The sequence below is a fragment of the Trachurus japonicus genome, chromosome 19, assembly GCF_045865225.1.
Source record: "Trachurus japonicus isolate A0001 chromosome 19, Traja_1.0".
Lineage (NCBI taxonomy): Eukaryota > Metazoa > Chordata > Actinopteri > Carangiformes > Carangidae > Trachurus > Trachurus japonicus.
Genome location: NC_140925.1, coordinates 19,111,102 through 19,131,756, shown reverse-complemented (window position 1 = coordinate 19,131,756; position 20,655 = coordinate 19,111,102). Strand labels below are relative to the sequence as shown.

At 42.8% G+C, this 20,655-nt stretch overlaps 1 protein-coding gene across 1 annotated transcript in view; it reads right to left on the bottom strand.

Annotated features, from left to right (window-relative positions):
- Positions 1 to 20,421, bottom strand: part of shisa8b (shisa family member 8b) — a 35,869-nt gene extending 15,448 nt beyond the window's left edge. The window contains exons 1-3 of the mRNA XM_085761745.1: positions 19,997 to 20,421; positions 18,788 to 19,506; positions 4,673 to 4,797 (exon numbers count right to left, since the gene is read on the bottom strand). Coding sequence (XP_085617871.1) covers positions 4,673 to 4,797; positions 18,788 to 19,464 — 802 coding nt within the window. The 5' untranslated portion in view covers positions 19,465 to 19,506; positions 19,997 to 20,421. The remainder of the gene's footprint in view (positions 1 to 4,672; positions 4,798 to 18,787; positions 19,507 to 19,996) is intronic.
- Between the last annotated feature and the right edge of the window lie 234 nt (positions 20,422 to 20,655).

Below are 20,655 nucleotides of genomic sequence, written 5' to 3'. Positions count from 1 at the left end.
TAAAAAAAAGCTTAAAACCTATACTTATTTAATTTTTTTTCGGAACAATTTCTCATGTTGGGGCTTCAATACAAGAGGGACATTACAGACGAGCACTATGGAGGTATTTGGATGTTTTTTTGGTGTGTCTTTTTGGACGAAGAAAAGTGAGGCCCATTCAACCGTCATATGGACATGCAGTGCTGCACGGAGCCCCGCTGTAACTCAGAGAAGGCATGGATAACTCTGAAACTTCTCCCAGCCCTTAGTCGACATGAGGGTGAGTAGATAATGAGTGAAATTTGAATTTTGGGTGAACTATCCCTTTAAAAGAGCTGTGACTTTTTGACATTTGTAGCATTTAACGTCACAGTGAAACAGAAGTTGGGGCATCTCGACTGTCATGAAATGGGATATTTGAACATACTGGACATTTTAAACTGTGGTATATTGCACTGCTATCGTCTCACTACCCGACTGTCCACATGGGTTTTACATGATGGGCAGGGTAGTCATCACAAATCATGTTTGCTTGGATGAATTTATGTTACATCTGCAAAGTTCAAGATGAGCCATCAAATATATATTTTTAACTTTAACAGGAAAAACTAGGATTTTGATACATTTAGGCAGCATCACATTATGAATGATTCAATGGTCAACACATGAACACAGGATTAGACGATGGAAAATCTATCTTTCATTTCACTGTGTGTTCAAGAAAAGCCATGCTTAATTCCTTTGTCAAAACTTGCAAACCTTAGCTAACATTAGCTAACATTGGATCAAGCTAGGCGGTTGCAGTAAAGTATATTTTGTTACTCATGAGTTCAACTTTGACTTTGGATTTAGTCATTTCTTGTGTTGAAAGTTACATGATCTCTCTTTAATCTCTCAGAGGAAACAGCAGCAGCCTTTTGTTATTTGCCTCCAATCAGTTCAAATGTGTTCAGTTACTTTTTTTCCAGAGGCCGCTGTCTGCCATCTTGTCTCCAATGGAAAAACCAATACTGTTCATCTGTTTTCTGCCAAGGCAATCTATTTAGTGTCCCACTTTGTCCTGTGGCCCAGTTAGGGAACATTTTGCATTACATTTTGTATTTGATTACACATAGTATACAGTGTACGTGCCATCTTAAGTGCACAGACCTGGTGGCCTAGAAAATACAAATAAAGCACAAAGATTCGTGCAGCTCCTCCGGAGATCGGAGCAGGGTTGAACAGAGGATGATGAAGATCTGGGACAGAGCGAGGTGAATCATGATTTGAAGCGCCGATGTGCCGACCCTCAAATGTCAACCTCTGAGTTGGCTGAAAACCATGTTAGAACCAAAGAGTGGACAGTTATAAGGTGACGTGTTCCCAGAAAGACTTGAGGCAAAGTCCTCATTTGTAACTTTACTTTTCCCCTTTCAAACAACACCTGTCATCATTTATTGACATGATATGATGCGAATATTTGCTTGGCTTTGTTGGCACAAAGCTGCCTGCTGGACAATATTTATTTTTATTCATTTATTTATTTATTTATTTATTTTTTACTGTCTGTGTTTATTGCCGACAAACAGCCAGTGGACATTTTCCAACTCTTGGAGGAAACGGCTGTAATGTGCATAAAAATGAAATTAGCATCAATAGGTATCATCATCAACTCTGCAAAGTCCCCTGCCTTTCACTGCTGTCACTTCACATTAAGAAATTGACTCTTTTTTGAGGGTGCACACAGGAGCAACAACCTCGCTCCAAAACTGAGCCCATCTTAAAATGTCCTACATCAATAAGAATGGAAATAAACATGTTTTCAGCCTGGTTTTGTATGGTGGCCCTGAGAGCTCATTGCATCTTGAGAAACGCTGATGCAAAGACACAAACATGATACAAATTCAGATCAAATCTTCATGAATCCGACAACACATGCTGCAAACACACCGGAAGTGCACAAACAAACACACTAAAAACACTCAGCTGAGGGGACACAAAAAAGTAATGGACTGTGGGTCACTATTGTTAACGCTTTTAGACTTCAGAAGTTGTTGTAATTAAACATGTTGTGTGTACTTACAGTAAGGTCAGGTTATACTCTGGGTACAAAGTACAAAAAGTAAATTAATGACTATAATAACACTGTTTATTAACTAGGAATCATTCAATAACATGACTGATACAGCCAGAAGCCTGTCTGAATCTTCCTTATCAAATGTACAGACATATTTAACAGTAGTACTTGGTACAGCCTTAGTATATGGTGTATGAACATTTTATTTTGAAAAGTAGCCATTCTAAGACATAAAATAAGACACGATGAAGATTTCTCCAACAGGAATAACAAGCAGCTGATTTAACTCAGTTACAATCTGCCAGTGGAGATCATGTTAGCCACTGGGATCAACTGATACGTGCCCATTAATATTTATGCTGTTATATCTGCAGGGCAACGAAGTTCTGATGTATCAGAAGATTACCCACCAACTTGGGTAACTCCTCTTTTATTCCCTCCATCATGCTGGACTTTCTCTCTCTCTCTCTCTCTGTACCTTAGGCTCTCCGGCCACAAGCTAAATTCACTCTGACTAAATAAAGCGGCTGCTGTCAGTGTTGCAGATTTGCTCAACAAACATCAGTTTTATGTTAGATCCCTCTGATAAACGCGTTGCCCTTGCCAAGTGTATATGATCAATGGAGCTCTCTGGACTGGAGCGTCCATCGCATACATCATACAGTACGTCCCATCAATCCATTAGCCCAGTGTGAAATTCTACATAGAAAGATATGAGACACATGCGCTGCAGGCGGCCTCTCATATCAAACACTCCACCCATCTCCCTCCCTCTGACACGTCCACCAGGGACACAGGCCCACACCCACCCATACTAATCCATACACACACATGCATGCACAATCACTTCGCGGTTGTGCACGGGCCAAATTGAAGAGTTCAAACACAAAAAAATCTACTCACATACTGTGTACAACTGTGTCATCCACACTGCTATAGCTGGATGTATAGAAAATGTATGGAAAATGGCACATGCCGCCTGTTGGGTTGCAGCCTGCCTACATTAACATACTAATTAAACAGCGTGTGTGTGTGTGTGTGTGGAGTGTGCCAGTGTTGCACGTGCAACAAGCATGTGTTCTACTTACAGATGAAGATCCCACATTGTTCACTCCCCTTTCTTGTTCACTCCCTCTCACTCTGTCCTCTCCACCACCTAAAAATGTCTCAGTCGGTGCCAATTACGCGTAACAGATCTAAAATGTAAAATGCCCGCGTTACGTTGTCTGACTCTTTTCTCTACATTTCTCACCAAGTGATTTTCAGTGGGCGTCTTCCTGATTTTAATCTCACTGCAGAGACTTCACAAAATGTCGTCCGATTTCACCAGATTAGTAACACTAAATAAGAATTTGTCTCCGTGGAAGCAGATAAAAACCTCTGACTCGACACTTTGCGTCTTCCTCTCTCTCTCTCTGTCTGGCTGTCATGTGATCATTTCATTTTTTAAAAATAACATCCTGCAGTGCGAGCGTTTGGTTTGTATATTAATCACCAAGGCTACACAAAGGACAACTTGCACCAAACAGTCAGATGTGACTGGTGGTGGCTCACCTCTCTGAATCTCCAGCTGAAACATCTGAGCAGATGAATGAAACGTGACTCTCTGCTCTGCCTGAACTGAGTGAAGGCTGCATGAGAGGAACTTCAAATGAGAGATCATGTGTGAGATGAAGTTTAAGTATGTATGTGTGTGGGTTAGAGGTGAAGCAGGAGGACTGACTGACAGACTGGAGCTCTGGCTGTTTCTTGTTAAGGAGAGGAAAGAAAAGGATGTTTGGTCTCTGCTGCTCTTTTACACTGTATGAGATTTTTGTAGGAAGTGTGGAGCACCTGACTGACTTGTTTGTGCTTATTGGGCTTTTTGTTGTGTAAAACTCTGGTGATTACAGTGATTAACACCCAGCGATCTGTTTGTCACCTTCTTCTTAATGTTGTTCTACATTTATATCTAGAGATTTGAGATTTTTAACTGGAGGTTTCATCTTTTCAAGTATTTTCCTTTAATTAAAAAGTCTCACACTGACCAGTTTACTTAAACCTTTCAGGTTTTGTCATGCCTCCACACTGCCAACAGCCAAGGCTGGAATCAGTGTGTTTCCTTGCATCTGTAGATTTATCTCTTATCTTAACACTTCAAATTTGGTAAAACATTTATTTGGACTCAAGAATGAACTGATAAGATTTAACAATTAACAATTAAAGTCATCGCGACTACAAAAAATACAATTGTGCCTGCACAGATGTTCACTGCACCAAAGAGGAGAGTAGGGATAAAACCATTTTAAAAACAAATCAGTGTTTCTTAAATGTCTCCTATTTTTAATCTTTGCGATTTTATTCCTTTAATGTTTAAACATTTTTATGTTCATCACTATTAGATAAGCCTGCAGCAGGAAAACAGGTTCATACCATAGATAAGTAAGTTGACGTGCAACTCGTCTGTTATGAAAATATGAACACACACAATTTTACTTTTTTTTCTCTCTTACATCAGCACATAACGACTTTCTGCAGCAGGTAGCACTGGCAGTATAGCACATATTGTTTTGAACTAACCCAAACTATGCAGTGTGTGTGTGTGTGTGTGTGTGTGTGTGTGTGTGTGCATGTCTCAGCACATCTCTCAGTACTCACCACTCCTGCTGCGCTTGATCCTGGCTGAGATGCCGTTGGCTCTCCCTCTGCTGGGTGAACTGGCCGTGGTGTTCTCCGCCGTGCTCACCTCGCCTCCCTGCTGCTTCAGCAGGTCCGTCAGCGTCCTGGAGACAAACACACACCGGCTCTGAATCACTGCTCCACTTTATCATTTGATCTTCAGAGATAAACCAGGTTAACTTGTTTAAGTATGATCCGCTTAAAAAGAGTGGAAGAGGACAGCAACACTGTTAACAACAGGTGCACGTGTCCTGAACAACAGTTGAACAGACAGATTCATGAAAAACAAAGTCGACACACACATAATATAAACCTTCTCACAACCGAAAATGAATAAAAAGTGATGAGATAAACTGTTCATATTAAAGTAGCTGCACAGTGTGACTGTAAACTGTAAAATCAGTCAGTCCCTGAGTGAAACAAACACCATCTGTTGTCCTCACAGATGTGGTTTGCTGCTCCCCTGAGAGGGCTTTCCCCAACAGCTGGAAGCCCTGCTCGCATCACACCCAGACCCACAAACACACACACACGCAACAACTTCATTTACAATACGTCCTCCTGTCCCAGGGGAGGGAGTGTTCACCAAGTGGAAGTTGCCTGTTTGTGAATGTGTGTGCAAATTATTTTTCATCACTCCTGCTTGTCTTTCAGTGTGTGAATGTTCATGTGTGTGTGTGTGCATTTGTTTCTACATCTGGACATTTGTTGGACAATATTGTGCAGATGTAATGATACTGCAGCCAGTATTGAATTTCTTCTTTATCTGTTTGCGACTGAACTGAATGAGATTATAATGTGTTAAATATCTATTTATGTATTTGATTTGTTTGAAGTTGATATGTTTTAATATTTTGTCTTCTAATACAGTGTAAGAAACAACACCAACATCTTCATGTTAGTAATTACTGCATTATTACATCGCTACTCAGCACTCACCTTCATTTTCATCTCACCTGCACACCCGTAAAGTTTTGTGACTCTATCTTGCACAAGCAGCAAGTGGTTTTAAAATGAGCCAATGTAGAATAACAAAAAAACCTGCAGCCTGTAGAGGGGCACGACTGTCAGAAGATAAGTATCAACCACAGTGATGCAAGTAATCTGTCGACAGACAAGGCTCCTTCAATGAGGCTGAGAACTGATGGAACCTTTGTGGCCCAACGTAAGATTCATTAATGATCTAAACTCTTCAATGTAACAATGCCAGTTTGTTTGTACAGCTGGTCCAGCTGTTAAAGGGATAGTTCAAATGCAGAGACTGCTTGCCAAAAAAATGCCCCTGACAGGAACGCGCTTCAGCGGTTTTTCATGAATTTACCTCGAAAACAACTCGTAGCGTAGCTCTGAGCAGCTCGCGGCTCTGCTCTGCCGTTCTAAAAATAGCTTGCACCGACAATTAAAGTTGACGAACCTACTGCTAAAACTATAGGAATTACGGCAATGGGCCAATTTGCCAAAATGTTGAACTATCCCTTTAAAAACCCAAAGGCCTTGAATCCTCAAAGTTGCCTAATGTCATGGTTGCATTGTGAGGTATTTTGAGGTGCAGGTGTGAGGGCAGGCACAGCTGGAATATGAATATTACTTTATTAATCTCCAAAGGGAAATTCATTTGTCTGTCAGCTCATCTACCATTTGCAGAAGAATCAGAAAAGTCAGAAGGCTAAAGGCACAAGGGATCCTCGATATTTCTCCATCCTGAAGCAAAGAGAGAGGAGCCGTCTAGAGAGGCATAAACTAAAATATAGAAGTATAAAATCAGCCTTGGAGTGTGTGGCAGCTTCGAGGACGTGCTGCGTCCTCTGAATCAGGACACAGCTTGTGTTTTGTTCACTGTGTCCTTTAAGATGAGTTCCAGCAGCTGTATGTGGCTGCAGGGCTGTCGGCTGTATGGTTTACAGTACGCTACATACAGTGTGACAGATTTCCTGCAATATGGTCACGTTTGGACTCGGGGCTTGTTGTGTGTGTGTGTGTGTGTGTGTGTGTGTGTGTGTGGATTCCGGGAATGCAAGAGAACGTCAGCGTGCTACACACACATACGTACACACACACATTGCTATAGCTCCTTCGACTTTACTACTAACTCCCACAGCTGATGGCACCCCCTCCCTGCCACACACACACACACACACACACACACACACACACACACACACACACACACACACACACACACAAATGCAGGCATACTCATCACTTTGAATAAACACTTTTCCCTCTCCCTGTGCGTTTGCTGAATTTACAGTGTCGATGGTATTCACTCCCTTGATCAATAATTCAAACACTGGTGCCTCTGTTCCGCTAACGAAGCTCATGTGTTTAGCCTCCGTTGCCTCACACGCACACACACATACACATACACATACACATATATGTATATGTACGTATATGCACAGGTGTACAAAACACACACAAGGATATGACCGACCTGACAGCAACAGCCGGGGGCATCTTGTTCGCACTCAACCTGTCAAATAGAACCGTGAGTCCCTTTGGCTTCTCCTCTGATCATCTATAAACTGTGTAGGTGTGATAATGTGTGTGAATAACAGGGTCACAGATGCCAGGAAGTGGCCCTGCAGGCCCGTGTGGATGGTCTGATGCCACATATGATTCACCTGTTTGTTTTATCAGCCACAGGTATCTCATGTAGACAGACGTGCGCACATTCTTACACACATGATGTTTGTATTCGGCTCTTAGATGTATTGCCTGAAAAGAGTTCTCCATTCAACGTTATGTCATACATGGTGCACTCCTGATCCTATTTTTATTTTTGAAATGAAATGCATTCTGGGTATTGTAGAAAACAACTAACTTACATATAAGTAAATGAGACATGTCAAAGTTAGGTCGGCACCAAAAAAGATCAATTAAAACCAATATCAGAGCCTGGAAAAGTAACTCATTAACGAGCTCCTGCCGTGCTGGATTTCTCCTCTAAACCTTGAGACTGCCTGAATTATGTGTCTGAGTTACGCTCTATTTATAGGATCAGATTTTATAACAAAATTATATTCATTCATTCAAATCAATTCAGATCTTAATCATCTTATTGAGAATCCCTTTATATACACTGCGCATGGTGTGTGTCTTTGTGAAATTGCGTCTTAGATTATGACGTGAAATTTGTCCCCCTTCTAAACATTTGCATCGCACAACAAAAAGACTTTGAACGCGTCCTGATCTTTCTTCTTCTTCTTCCTCTGCTTCTTCTGTAAAGACTTAAATCACTTTTTCTCTTCTTCTTCCCTCAGTTGTCAATTCTTCTTCTGTTCAGTCTTCTCATTCTTCCTCTCTCTGCCCCCTCCTCACCTAAACGCAGCCCTAAATCTGTCTCTTTCTCTTCGCCCTCCTCTTTAAACCATACCGTTTGTCTTCCTCTCCTCCAGTCTCTCTCTCTTTCTTTCTCTCCGTTCCTCATCCCTTCTCTGACTCATTGCCGTGCAGCGCCTCGGGCCTCCACGCACTCTTCTCTTGGCTCGCCGCTCAAACAACTTGCTGATTTGGACTTTTAATCTGCAACAAAAACTGCACCTGTCTCGGGGCTATGTAGTGTTTATGGAGCATTGGCTGAGCTCCGTGAGAGTTTCTGCGGATGCCTTTGAAAGAGTGAAGATGGCCGCGCAGCTGGTTAAAAGATTAAGACTCACAGGGTGGGGTGGATTGACAGAAATAGTCTGTGGTGGGTGGAGATAATTAAATCCAAATCAGTGGTATTAGGAATGAACAGGTGCAGATTTATTCATGAAGCGCTGCCTGAATCTGTGCTGAATCTTTGTCTTGTTCTTGTTTTGTCGTCACACCTTTAGTTCCACATATCGCCAAGTTGTTGTTGTTGTTGTTCACAGTGTCAGCACCGGTTTTCCTAGTGATGTGAAGCTGGCATCAGGTGTAAACCTCAGACTACGTGGCCCAGTCCCAATGTCCAGCATCACACTCACAGACTGAGGCTCTTTCCTGGTAAATCTGTGAGGGACTTAGTGCTGTCCCACTGTCAACCCACTGAGAGCATCATGGCTCACTTTGAGTCCTTCATGCACACTTTCCATAAGTCCTTGTTTCTTACCCAATTATTGGTAACACTTTACAATAAGGGTCCCTTAATTAACGTTAGTTAGTACATTATTAAGCATTAATATATAAACTAATGTGTTAATTAATGCTGAGTAATGCATACACAATGATAACTAATTACATTATTCAACTTTTAACTTATTAAAGCAGATATCAGTGGCACGGCCGTTTCGGCTAATGCTGTGTTCAAGGCAGGCTTTTGAAACCGTAAGTTACAGCTTCAAGTCACAACTACGACTTGGTAGCGTTCCAGATAACCCGTAGCTCGTGTTTTTACCGTCCTGTTGTCTGTGAAAGTTCCCTATAATGGCCACTCGTAACTTCCGACCCGTGAACTCGTACCAGATCGAACTGGTATGACTTCACAGGAAGGAAAAACACAAAGTACGAGTTTCCTTGAACGCACCATGAGTTAGCAGCCCCCGCCCTTGTCAGGCATCAATTGGTCCTCGTGCTACGTCACCACATTCACGCGCATCCCTTGGCTGCACACACAGCCCTTCATGCCGTTCTCTCCCCTCATTGGATAACACTTGTATCCCACAAGGAAAATTTTCTCCTCGGGTTACAGCAGAGCAGAGTGACGGAGAGACTCGTGTTTAGGCTGAAATACTTCATGTAAGTGATTGCTGACGGAAAATAGGACTATTTAGGACTTATATTAACAAAAACATTCCACTGATATCTGCTTTAACTAACTTTGAGTAGTAAACATTAATTAACTGTTTACTAATAGGCTACATGAATTAATGTGTTTCCTAACCCTAAGTAATACATAATAATGATTGTTAATATATCTGTAAACAGTTAATTATTGCTTAATATTGTACAAACTAACGTTAATTAAGGGACCCTTATTGTAGTGTTACCCAATTATTAATTAATTAATTACCCAAAGTTCATTCTGAGCATTGTGACTTAAAACATGGGGTAAGTGCCGTCACCTAGATATATCCATAAACTAAATGGCCAAAAAAAGTGAAGAAATAATAAGATAAAAGACAACCCTCAACAGACCGAGCTGCTCCCCCATCACCAACCCCACTCCCTGTGAATAGATCTACCTATGTAATGTTGTTTAAGTCTTCCTGCCCACTCAAGATGCTTTGCTATATTTACCACATGCATCACAGCCATACACACACTCATACACTGATGAGTCACCCATCAGGGGTAGCGTGGGGTTCATTATCTTAGCAAAGACCTGACAATCTGATCTACCTCCTGAGCTACAGCCAGTTGTCATGAAGAGGAAAATTAACTAAAATTGTTTCATGCATCACATCATGTCTATTCTGCCTTAAACTTTGACATGAGAGTCAATGGAGACCGACTCAATTCTGGAGCTGGATTTTCAGCCTGGGAGCTCACTGCTTGGTTTAAACAATATTCATTTATATAAATAGAACTAAAAAGTAGTAGAAATTAACTAATTACAATGTAATTAGACTTTATCAACACACGTGCCTCCCAAATTGCACTCTATAATTGCAATGTAGGTTAAAATCCTCTCCTACATGTGGTTCACCATACTCGCCCTGTTCTCTACCTACATCATCAACTTTATCCCCAGGCTGCAAAATGCTGCAAAAAGGTTTTGGCATGTCTCCCCATATACGAGACAAAGAAGACAGTTATAGCGCATCAGAGGAATAAGCTTGTTCCTGACGTCACATCTTTCAAACCTCCCCCAAAAAAGACGCATTATCCCATCAATGTGCAACTATCCAAATTTAGATTGAGATTTGCATGGAGGTGTCTGGTCTTTACATCACTGTGTCAGACTGGAAGGAAATACTCATAAAAATAACCACACTGCCTTCCCTGTATATGTCTATCCAATCCACCCAGGTCAGCAGACCCACTCTGACTTACTTTGGGCATTGTTGTCCTGAATGTATAGCTAATATGAGATAATATTTTCTGCTGAGGTGCAATTTGGAAATATTTTTAAATGTTTGGAAATTTGCAACAGGGACAGGAAATTATTCCTGTGTTTATTTGACAGACAGAAATAAATAGTTCCGTTGCTCTCTGTTTGTAAAATCCTACAGGATGTAAATATATAGTTACCTTCAGGTTGCTGCTCTTACGGCTCTTCATTATCCTGTGGCATGTTATGTAACGGCGATGTGTCTGAGATCATCAGTACCTCCATGCTCTCCCATCACATTACAGCCACAGTGAGATGAGACTTTGCTAATGTCCTGTAACAATCAATTCCCCACCCAGATCAGAGCGCGCACACACACACACACACACACACACACACACATAGTGATTAACTTCAGCCAAGTCAATGTACAGACTGATCGTTCCTCTGCCTCTCTAATGTAAAATGTCCTGAATCCAGTGAGGTCTGTTTTTACATTCAGGACGTAGAGTATCCTCATGCTCTGTTGATACATTAATGCAACACTATTGATCCTGTAACTGCACACGTGGACGCACTAGCAAACATGCTGTCATTTTTATATCATCAATCAGATATTATTTTCCCGGTAGTTTAGTTTATATAGCTTTCGAAATCTGCACCATTGTTGCTCTGTTGTTGTGTATTAAATGGCCATTTTGTGCCGAAGAAGCTTGTGGAGACTTGAATAATAAACACACACTAACAGATAAGAGTCAGTGCAGCAGCCAGATGAGATGCTGATGAGCTGAGTTGAAAGTGTGTTTCATGTGTGACCTTTTCCTGAGGATGGTTAACCTCTATCTGTCACACACATACACACAAATGCACTCATAAACACACACTATCACCATCTGTCTTCGCACTAAAACCACTCTACAGTCTCTAAACATCACTCCTCGTGCGATTCATCTCTGAAAAGAAAAACTTTTGGATAATCCGGTGAAAAGAAAAGCATCTGTGGCTGATATCTCCTCTGTTGTCACTCATCGCTCCCTCTTTTTCTTCAAAGTTACAGTTAAAACCAGCTTTGCTGCCTCTGACAATGACTGATAAGGGAGAGTGAGAAGATGGCGAAGCACGTAAACAAACCACACACATACAACACAAACCCATACACAAGAATGTGAAACTTTCAACAAGATTAGTTTGTTTCTTTTCGGAGGTTCATTCCTCTGTGTTGCTATGTTGAACTTTGATATTGTTTATTTTTATTATCAGTATTTAAGGCATTTGAATATACTTGGAAAATCTTCTTTTCAGCTACATCCATTGCACTAAAACAAATGAACCTTGATGTGAGTTAATTGTGTCAAACATGAGGTTTCTAGTAGACTAGTAAACGCATCATATCAAATGAGGTAAAACCTGCTTATGTGCCTTTTATGTGATAAAAAAAAAACATGGAGGTGGGGTTTTCACACCCACATTTACATCTGACTGCTCATTTCCTGGTACAGAGCTGTGATGATAATGTGCATGACAAAAAGGATTAATGGTGACGCATGTGGTGATTTTTCTTTTCTTTTTCAGTTTTCATGTAGCTATATGTGGGATAACGTTCAGCTGGTAACAGTGAGTATTTGTGGCAATATGCTAAACAAGCAAACGTGTAGCCGTGCCCTCGAGCACAGAGGTTGCCACGTGTGTATGTGTTTTTCTTTTCCTTTTCACATTTAGAATAAACGTAGTGTGCATCGAGAAGCCGACTCACTGTGGTTTTCTGGGATATCCTTCAGCTAACAGGTGCATTTGAGAGGTTTTGTTTTTTGTGCTAATAACTTAACGTGTCTTTCCCTCGTTGCAAAGGAGTTCTTACAACTCTTTTCTTTATCCGGCCTCTTTGAAAATGGAAGAAATGCGGTTTTCTCTCAGATGATTGTAACTGGTGTTGTTGCCTGTGTGAAGCTGCAGACAGATGGCCCATTAGACGTTTGGGAAAAGGATGAAAAGGAGCCACAGGGGCCAACTCACTGAGAGTCTGCTGGTCTTATGAACTCCACTTTTGACTGATATGACTGACAAAACATTCATGTTGGAATGAACTATTTTCAACAGCCCCTAAACCTGAAATGCCACCGTCAAGGTGTAGGCCTATGGTGAATGTACAATGCTGTCTTTCAACTTCTCAGACTTCAAACACTTCGGCTTTATGACCAAGACAAACACAAAAACAACACACGGCCAAACCCCTTGAGTCAGACGGCACTGACCCATAGTTAAGTGTGTGTGTGTGTGTGTGTGTGTGTGTGTGTGTGTGTGGGCCCAGTGACGCCGTCATGGCAGGACCGAGGTAGAGCGAGTGGATGAGGGGAGAGGAAGGTATGGCAGCTGCAGGGGGAGAATTGTCACATCTGATCCAGCCGGGAAGCTGTGGACATATACGTCCTAACCCTCTGAGAATACTGCGGTGACACACATACAGTACGCGTGTACACTTTAACACGTTCGCTCGTGAGCATACATGCATGCAGCCATGCTCATGCACACATCAGAGGCAGGTGAGAGGTGACAGACAGTGACAGCTGAACCCTAGAGGTGATCAGAGATGGAAGAGAGCTGAGGGTGTGGAAACTTTGAGGAAACTCTGGAAAGTGAATTCTTCCTCTTGGTGGTGGGGATTGTAGTTTCTCACAGGGGAAGGTATTTAGAGCTCACACTGGTTGTGACTCGCTTCACGCCTGCTGTGTCTTTCTTCTTCTCTCTGAAGACCAGAGGAAGTCACAGTGAGACTAGTGACAACAGGGAGGAGAAGCTCACCAGAGGGGGGAAAAAAATCTGGATAATGCATCACAGTGGTTGTGGCATTATCAGTGCATTATGATGTGCTGCAGCTTGTGTGAGTGTATAGGAGGCATAATGGGTTAAAAGTAGATACAATATCTGTGCAATTAAGACAGAGTGAGGAATAATCCTGTGGAAAATCACCGGTTGTGGTTTTCACTTCACTACAGAAAGTTTGAATGTTGATTTGTGTTGAGTGGAAGCACATAGAGCATGTGAATGAAGTTGTAACTAGTGAGTTTTTTGTATAGTTCATATGTTTTATCAAGTTCTTCATAAGGCAGTAAAAGTTAGCAGCAATATTAGCATCCTAACTAACATCATCTCATCATAATTATCTTTGTCATTAATCTGTAGTGAGTCATTATCTACCTCCAATTAGTGCACACAGCAGAAACCAATTCATTAACAACTTATTAACACCGACCTCGGAGGTCGAGAGTTTTAATTGTTACTGTTGACTGCTGTAATGGAGGGACTGTTTATTAGCATCTTGCTAACCTGATAGGCCATTAAAAACTGAGATTAAAAACTAATAAGTTATGATATGCAACCATTCTACATTCAAATGTTCTAACTGTTCATTTAATTTGCCCTATAATGGCGCCCCATCCTCTTTGTGCATGAGTCAGTATTGTCAATCAGAAGTCGTGAAAAGTGACTTTTAATGCAGTTTTATCACCAATGATTTACATTGTCTTCCTAAACTTAAACTGGTTGTGGGATTTCATTGCTTTGATCTGGATCTTAAATTATCAGCAAAAGAAGCTGTGCAAATATTCAGCTCCCAGCCTGTCCAACACCTCATGTGTCTGCTGAACAACGTCGTAGAAAACTAATCTTTAATGTGAAGCTGCTTTATTCAGTGTTTTTCTTTTTAATTTATTTTTTTTTACTAGATTTAATTACCGGAGAAGAGAGGAGAGAGGAGATGTCTGTGCATAATTTGTCTGCCGGTAAGAACTTCCTGAACAATCGGAAGAAAAGTCAAAGCAGGTTAAACTAGATGAAAGAGTAGAGAAGCTAAAGGGATTTCTCACAGCTTGTCTACAAAAAGTTGTTTGTATTTGATTTATAAAGCCTTTAAGGAAGTATTTCCATTAATAAAACTTTATAAAGTATAACAAATTTAAAGTGATGCCTGCGAATACAAAACTATAACCACCTTTAAATGTTGCTCTGAGTAAATGATTTGATATCCAGGGTAAAATAATGAGTTCACAGCTCAATAAAAAGACACCGGTTGCCGATAAAGGTCCAGACTGTCTGTGCAAATCACATCATCTCCTAAAAACACGAAGACACCACAACCAGGTGTCATCAGTTGGATGATGGTGTGTGAAATGGAAAAGTGATACCATGTGTTGCGTGCAGCGATGGTCCATATGTCTGCCCACACTGTACTGAGTATTGCTTATCTGTCCACCTTAAATCAGGGCAGAGCAGTCAAAGCCTTTAAATGACAGTGTCCTTCATTACATAACAGCTCGGCTAAAAAGCCCACCACAACACACACACACACACACACACACACTGGACAGAGGCAATGTACAAACAGTCGAACATATAGAACCATCAGCGCGTAGTGCTGATGCCACGTGAAAACCTTGTATCTCCAGAAAGTCAAGAGAGCCATTCTCGTTCTCTTAACGAAGAACGACTGATTGTAATAATCAAAGGTGTCTGAACAGATTTCACGACGATATCAGGTCAGTCAATTTGATCTTGATGTCTTATTGTAGTTGTCTAGTAATTGGAGATACAAGGTTTCCCCTATTGACGGCAGCTGGGCCACACAAATGGCCACACACACACAGATGCTCACACATGAGTGCACTCACTTACACTGGCCCACATGTGCACACAAACACACACTCTCTCAGTGTGAACCATGTGACCTCTGCTGCCACCATGTTGGTCCTTGGCCTCTCACACTGGACGCTGCTCGGCGCTGCCTCTCTCCTCGTGGCTATCCTGACTGAAGCCTAAATGCCACCACTATCATTCTTGTTGTTAATTGAACTATAAATCACAAAGAGTATGTGCATGCGTGGATATGATTGTGTGTGTGTGTGTGTGTGTGTGTGTGTGCATAAAATCGTGAAGGTCATCAGTGTTTGTTTACTCTCTCGGTGTAAAGCCAGCCGCTCTCCACTTGAAGCCTTTCATTAGACGTGACACATATGACCTAAGGCGGCGCTCTCTGTTCCCTTTTGTTGGGTGAGGATTAGCGCCGCCTGCAAACACATCCAACCTGACGTGGTTGGAAAGGAGTGTGGCTGTCTTAGAAGGTGTGTGTGTATGTGTGTGTGTGGGAGGAAGGTAATCTGAGATGAGGATCACCTTAGATTTTAGGTTTCAAAGCTGATTTTGGAGAACTGGTGGGATTAATCACCCTCTGCTTGCACGATGTTGAGATGGAAAAGAAGACATCGTGGAGGAAAAAGAAAAAAAAAGAGCAGGTGCATGCAGGGAGTTTGATACAACGGCATGAGAGCGGAGTGCAAAAGTTGCCTCTTTTAAGATGCTGCTCCAAAGTGGGAGGGTGTATGTATGTATTTCACCTCATGAAGTGTGTGCAGTACATGAGGTCTTAGTTGCACGTACACATTTGGACCAGGGATTTATGTCAGCAGGCTAATAACTAAAGGAGCGTGCAGGCAGAGCAGACCAGAAACGGTAAAGCTGTAATCTTGGTGAAATTTCTTTAATCTGAAGGAGGAGTGGTAATCTTGTCGAGATGGGCTCACAGAGGAGGAGGGGGAGAGATGGGGGGGAGAAAGGGAGGGGGGTTTATGCAGTAGGAGTGTTTCTATTTCAGTGAGGTGCTACCCTGCAGGAAATATTAATCCTGGCTGTGTGCGTTATCCGCCGAATGAGTTTCGCAGCTCAGGTTAATGGGGAGACGCGCAAGCAGAGCTTCTGGTTGATGGAGAGCACTGCTGTCTGCGTGTGTCCACTATCCTAAATAAAATGCAAAAGGAAACCACGAGAACGAATGAATGGATGAATAAATAAGTGAAGGCAAAGAGAGGAGAGAACAAGATGAGTCAGGTGTGACACTGACAGAGAGGATGAGGTGGCAGAAGAGAGAGGATTAAATAAAGAAGTCAGGGGTTGAAATTTGGCCCCGTCTTTTTCCAAAAGGGAAAGAAAAGAAAGTGGCGGAGGTGTGACAGCTGGACAAAGAGGGACAAAGGAGAAGAAGGAGGAGGAGGAGGAGGAAGACTTTAAGGGCGTATCAAAAGTATGAGGAACGAATGGCACAAGATGAAACAGAGATTTGTGGAAGGAAACAAGATGAAAAACAAGAGATAAGAACAGAGAGGGAGAGCGGGGAAGATTCAGCCAGCGGAGGTTGGGTGGTTTGGGATGAAGGCGTGGAGACGTGAGCTCACGCTGTGCGCTGTTTGCCGTAATGGTTTCCTGAGGCGAACAGATTGAACCCTGGACCACGTATTTGACCTCACTGCAGCAGCTGTGTGTGTTTACGTGTGTGTGTGTGTGTGTGTGTGTGTGTGTGTGTGTGTGCTCATGTTTGCATGTGTGTGTCTGCAGAGTCATGGTGCCAAACTGAAAAAGCTTCATCTCCTTATTAAGGTTTCTCAGCTTAATGAAGTGAAAAATTTAACGGCGTCCCATGCAGCCCAGTGTTTATCAGTGGTTCAGCCCGAAGGTGTGAGAAGTGATTTGACTCGTGCTCAGCGTGAAACCTCGCACACGTGAGGGGGGAAAAAAAAAACATGAAAGAGGGAATATTCTCACACAGAAGCACAAAGACTTCCCTTTCTTCAAAAGTTCTTTGAACACCTACTCCACGCTTAACACCTACTGCAGCAAAAGAAAAATCTTTTTTTTTTCAATTTTTTTTTTGTTTATTTCAAATATAAGTCATGCTTACAAGCAAAGCACATGGTACACAAGGGGTGGAATACAAAATGAATGTGAATAAGAAAAGAAAATTGAAAATGAAGCAGAAACAAAGAAACAAGCACAAAGAAAAAAAAAGTCAAATTAGAAACAATTAAAAAAAATATGAGCAAAAACAAAATATGAACATGAATTTTATGAGTGTATAGTTGTGTACAGACATGAGTGTGTGCTTGTGTTGTGATAAAGTTTGGCAAACGTGATGATCAGCTTCTTTCCTTATTAAAAACACACCTGAACAGGTTGGAATCAGCTGGTCACATGTGTTGTTGGAGCAGGATTAGAGACTTACTGTAAACGTGCAAGCAAACACACACACACACACACACACGCACACAAACACACACTCATGCATACAAGTGTTAGTAGGGCCACAACTAAACAATCAGTGTTGGAAGTTGTAAATCCCAAGCTGGCAGGTTGTGTGTTAAAACGCAGATGAAACACAAAATCTTTCTCTGAATGACTTTTTAGCAAACCTCTACAAAGTCAGAATTTCCAACTTTCCAACGACACTGCAACGCACCAGAAACCACGTGCATGCAAATATACACACATACGTGCATTCACAAACACACACACACACACACACACACACACACACACACACACACACACACACACACACACACACACACACACACACATCCTTGTAATGCTATCTTTGTGAGGACACTCGTTGACATAATGTATTCCCTCGCCCCTTACCCTAACCTTAACCATCCAAAACAAATGCCTAACCTTAACCATTACTCTTAACTCCTAACTTAAACCTTATTTAAACCTTAAGTCTTAACCCAAGTCTTAACAGCTCTTGGAAAAAGTGAGGACCGGCCAAAATGTCCTCACTTCCCAAAAATGTCCTCACTCTGCTGGTTAATGATGTCGCCGGTCCACACAATGTAGTAAGTACAAGAACACACACACACACACACACATACATCCTTGTAATGCCATCTTTGTGAGGACACTCATTGACATAATGTATTCCCCAGCCCCTTACCCTAACCTTAACCATCCAAAACTAATGTCTAACCTTAACCATTACTCTTAACCTAACTTAAACCTTATTATAATAACCTAGTTATTATAAAGTCTTAACCCTCAAACAGCCCTTGGAAGGGGTCTGAGAAAGTGTGGATCTGCCAAAATGTCCTCACTTGCCCAACAGGTCCTCACTCTGATTTAAAGTGTTAAAACTCAAACTGATCCTCACATGTATAGCTATACAACTACACACAAACTTCCTTTTGCTTGTGTCTGCGAACACACAGAACGGTCACCAACATACAGACCACCTCCTCACACACACACACACACACACACACACACACACACACACACACACACACACACACACACACGCGTGCCCTCATGCTCCTCACCTTGAGTTGATGTCAGAGTGCGTTGGCCCTGCTCCTCCTCCTCCTCCCCCTCCTCCTCCTCCTCCTCCTCCTCCTCCGCTCCCTCCGCGGCTCTTCTCCAGGCCCAGTTTGGTGAAGATGCCGACCAGCACCATGATGGCCACCACGCCGCAGATGATGTAGACGATGAGGTGCGTGCGGTCCCGCTCCTGGTCCTCCTGGCCCTCGGTGATGGTGGCCACTGGCTTGCCGGTGTTGGCCCAGATGGGCGTGTCGTAGTTGGAGCAGATGTTCTGGTCCAGCCGCTGCTGGCGGAACTGGCAGCAGAAGCGGTAGAAGCAGGTGCCGCAGCAGTACAGGAAGATGCCGGCGTTGCAGTTGAACGGCGGGTCCCACTGACCCATCACATCATAGTAACCCTGGCAACGCGTCCCACCCGCTGGAGGGACATCCTCGTCGTCTGCGTCCCCACCGCTAATGGGGGTGGACAACCCCGTCTCCAGGGGGGTGTTTTGGGTTGTCTCCACGTAGTTTGCGGTGGTCTGGTTGGCCAGTGTGGTGGGGACCATGAGGGCGTCGCCTTTGGTTACCGTCATGGTGGTGACGGACGGGTCCTGGGTGAGGGCAGGCTGAGCGATGAGGAAGGAGGAGCAGAAGAAGAGGAGAAGGTGGTAGGAGGAAGGGTTGGTGACTGCCATGCTGCTGGGAAAAGCCCTTTTATCCAACGTCCCACCTGCAGGCTTTGAACAGGAGGGGGGAGGGGGACGAGTTTGGAGACAGAGTGTCAGAGACAGAGCATCCTTCTATACACAACACAAACACAACCTGTCATCTGCTCTCAGTGTTCATAAAGTTACATTTTGCAGGGACAGCATCTCCAGAGCAGACAAACTCATTTACAGCAGGCTCATATAGAGTGTTAAACAAATGATGCATCTATTGATCTGACGTACTTATAGAATCAATGATGGAAAGAGGACAGAGGACTTTTTAAACAGGTCAGTCAGAATCACTATCTGAGGTTGCGATCACACAGACGGACGTCATCACTGTCTCTTCTATGTTAGACGAGCAGCTTAAGGCAAATGAATCGTTCAGGATCACAGACGAAGTAACGACCAGCGGTTGACTGTATGTAAACCCAAAAGGCACATATGTGTTTTTAGACCATGAAACAGAATACAACAGAAAGTCATTGGGAATTTTAATGTAGAAAATCCCTGAACTCACCTTCTCTGTCTCTGCAGTCTGCACACAGTCGACCCTCCGCTCTGATTTTTTCCCCCCAAAGTTCAAGGGCTAAAAATTCCCTCTGGAAAAATATCCACAAACTTTACTCAGCAGCATCTTTTTCCCCCTGAGTGTCCCCGCGGCTGTGTCTCTTCCTCATGTGTTCTCCATCATCAGCTCGTGCTGGGCTCGATCCAGGAGATTCAACAAGACACAAAACGACACGCTCCACTTAAGCTCTTCACCCTCTTTTCCCTCCTCCACTCGTTATCACCTCTTCTTCTCCTTCTCCTTCTCCTTCTCCTCTTCTTCTTGAAGCACTGCCCTGTCAGTGCTGGCAGGTGTGAGTGAAGACCGGTCCAGGACTGCTAGGATCTCACCCCCCCTGCCAATACTCCTTTGCGCTGTGGCGCGAGTATGTGTGTGTGTGTGTGTGTGTGTGTGTGTGTGTGTGTGTGTGTGAGTGTGAGTGTGAGAGAGGGAGATGAAGTGAGAGAGCGTGTGTGGCTGCACCGCTGCAACAGTTCAGGAACCAAATGAGATCTCCTCCTTTGTTTACCTCTGCTCAGTGCCAGATAGACAGAGAGAGGGAGAGAGAGAGAGAGAGAGAGAGAGAGAGAGAGAGTGGTGACGGGGGGGTTGAGTGGGGAGTGTGTATG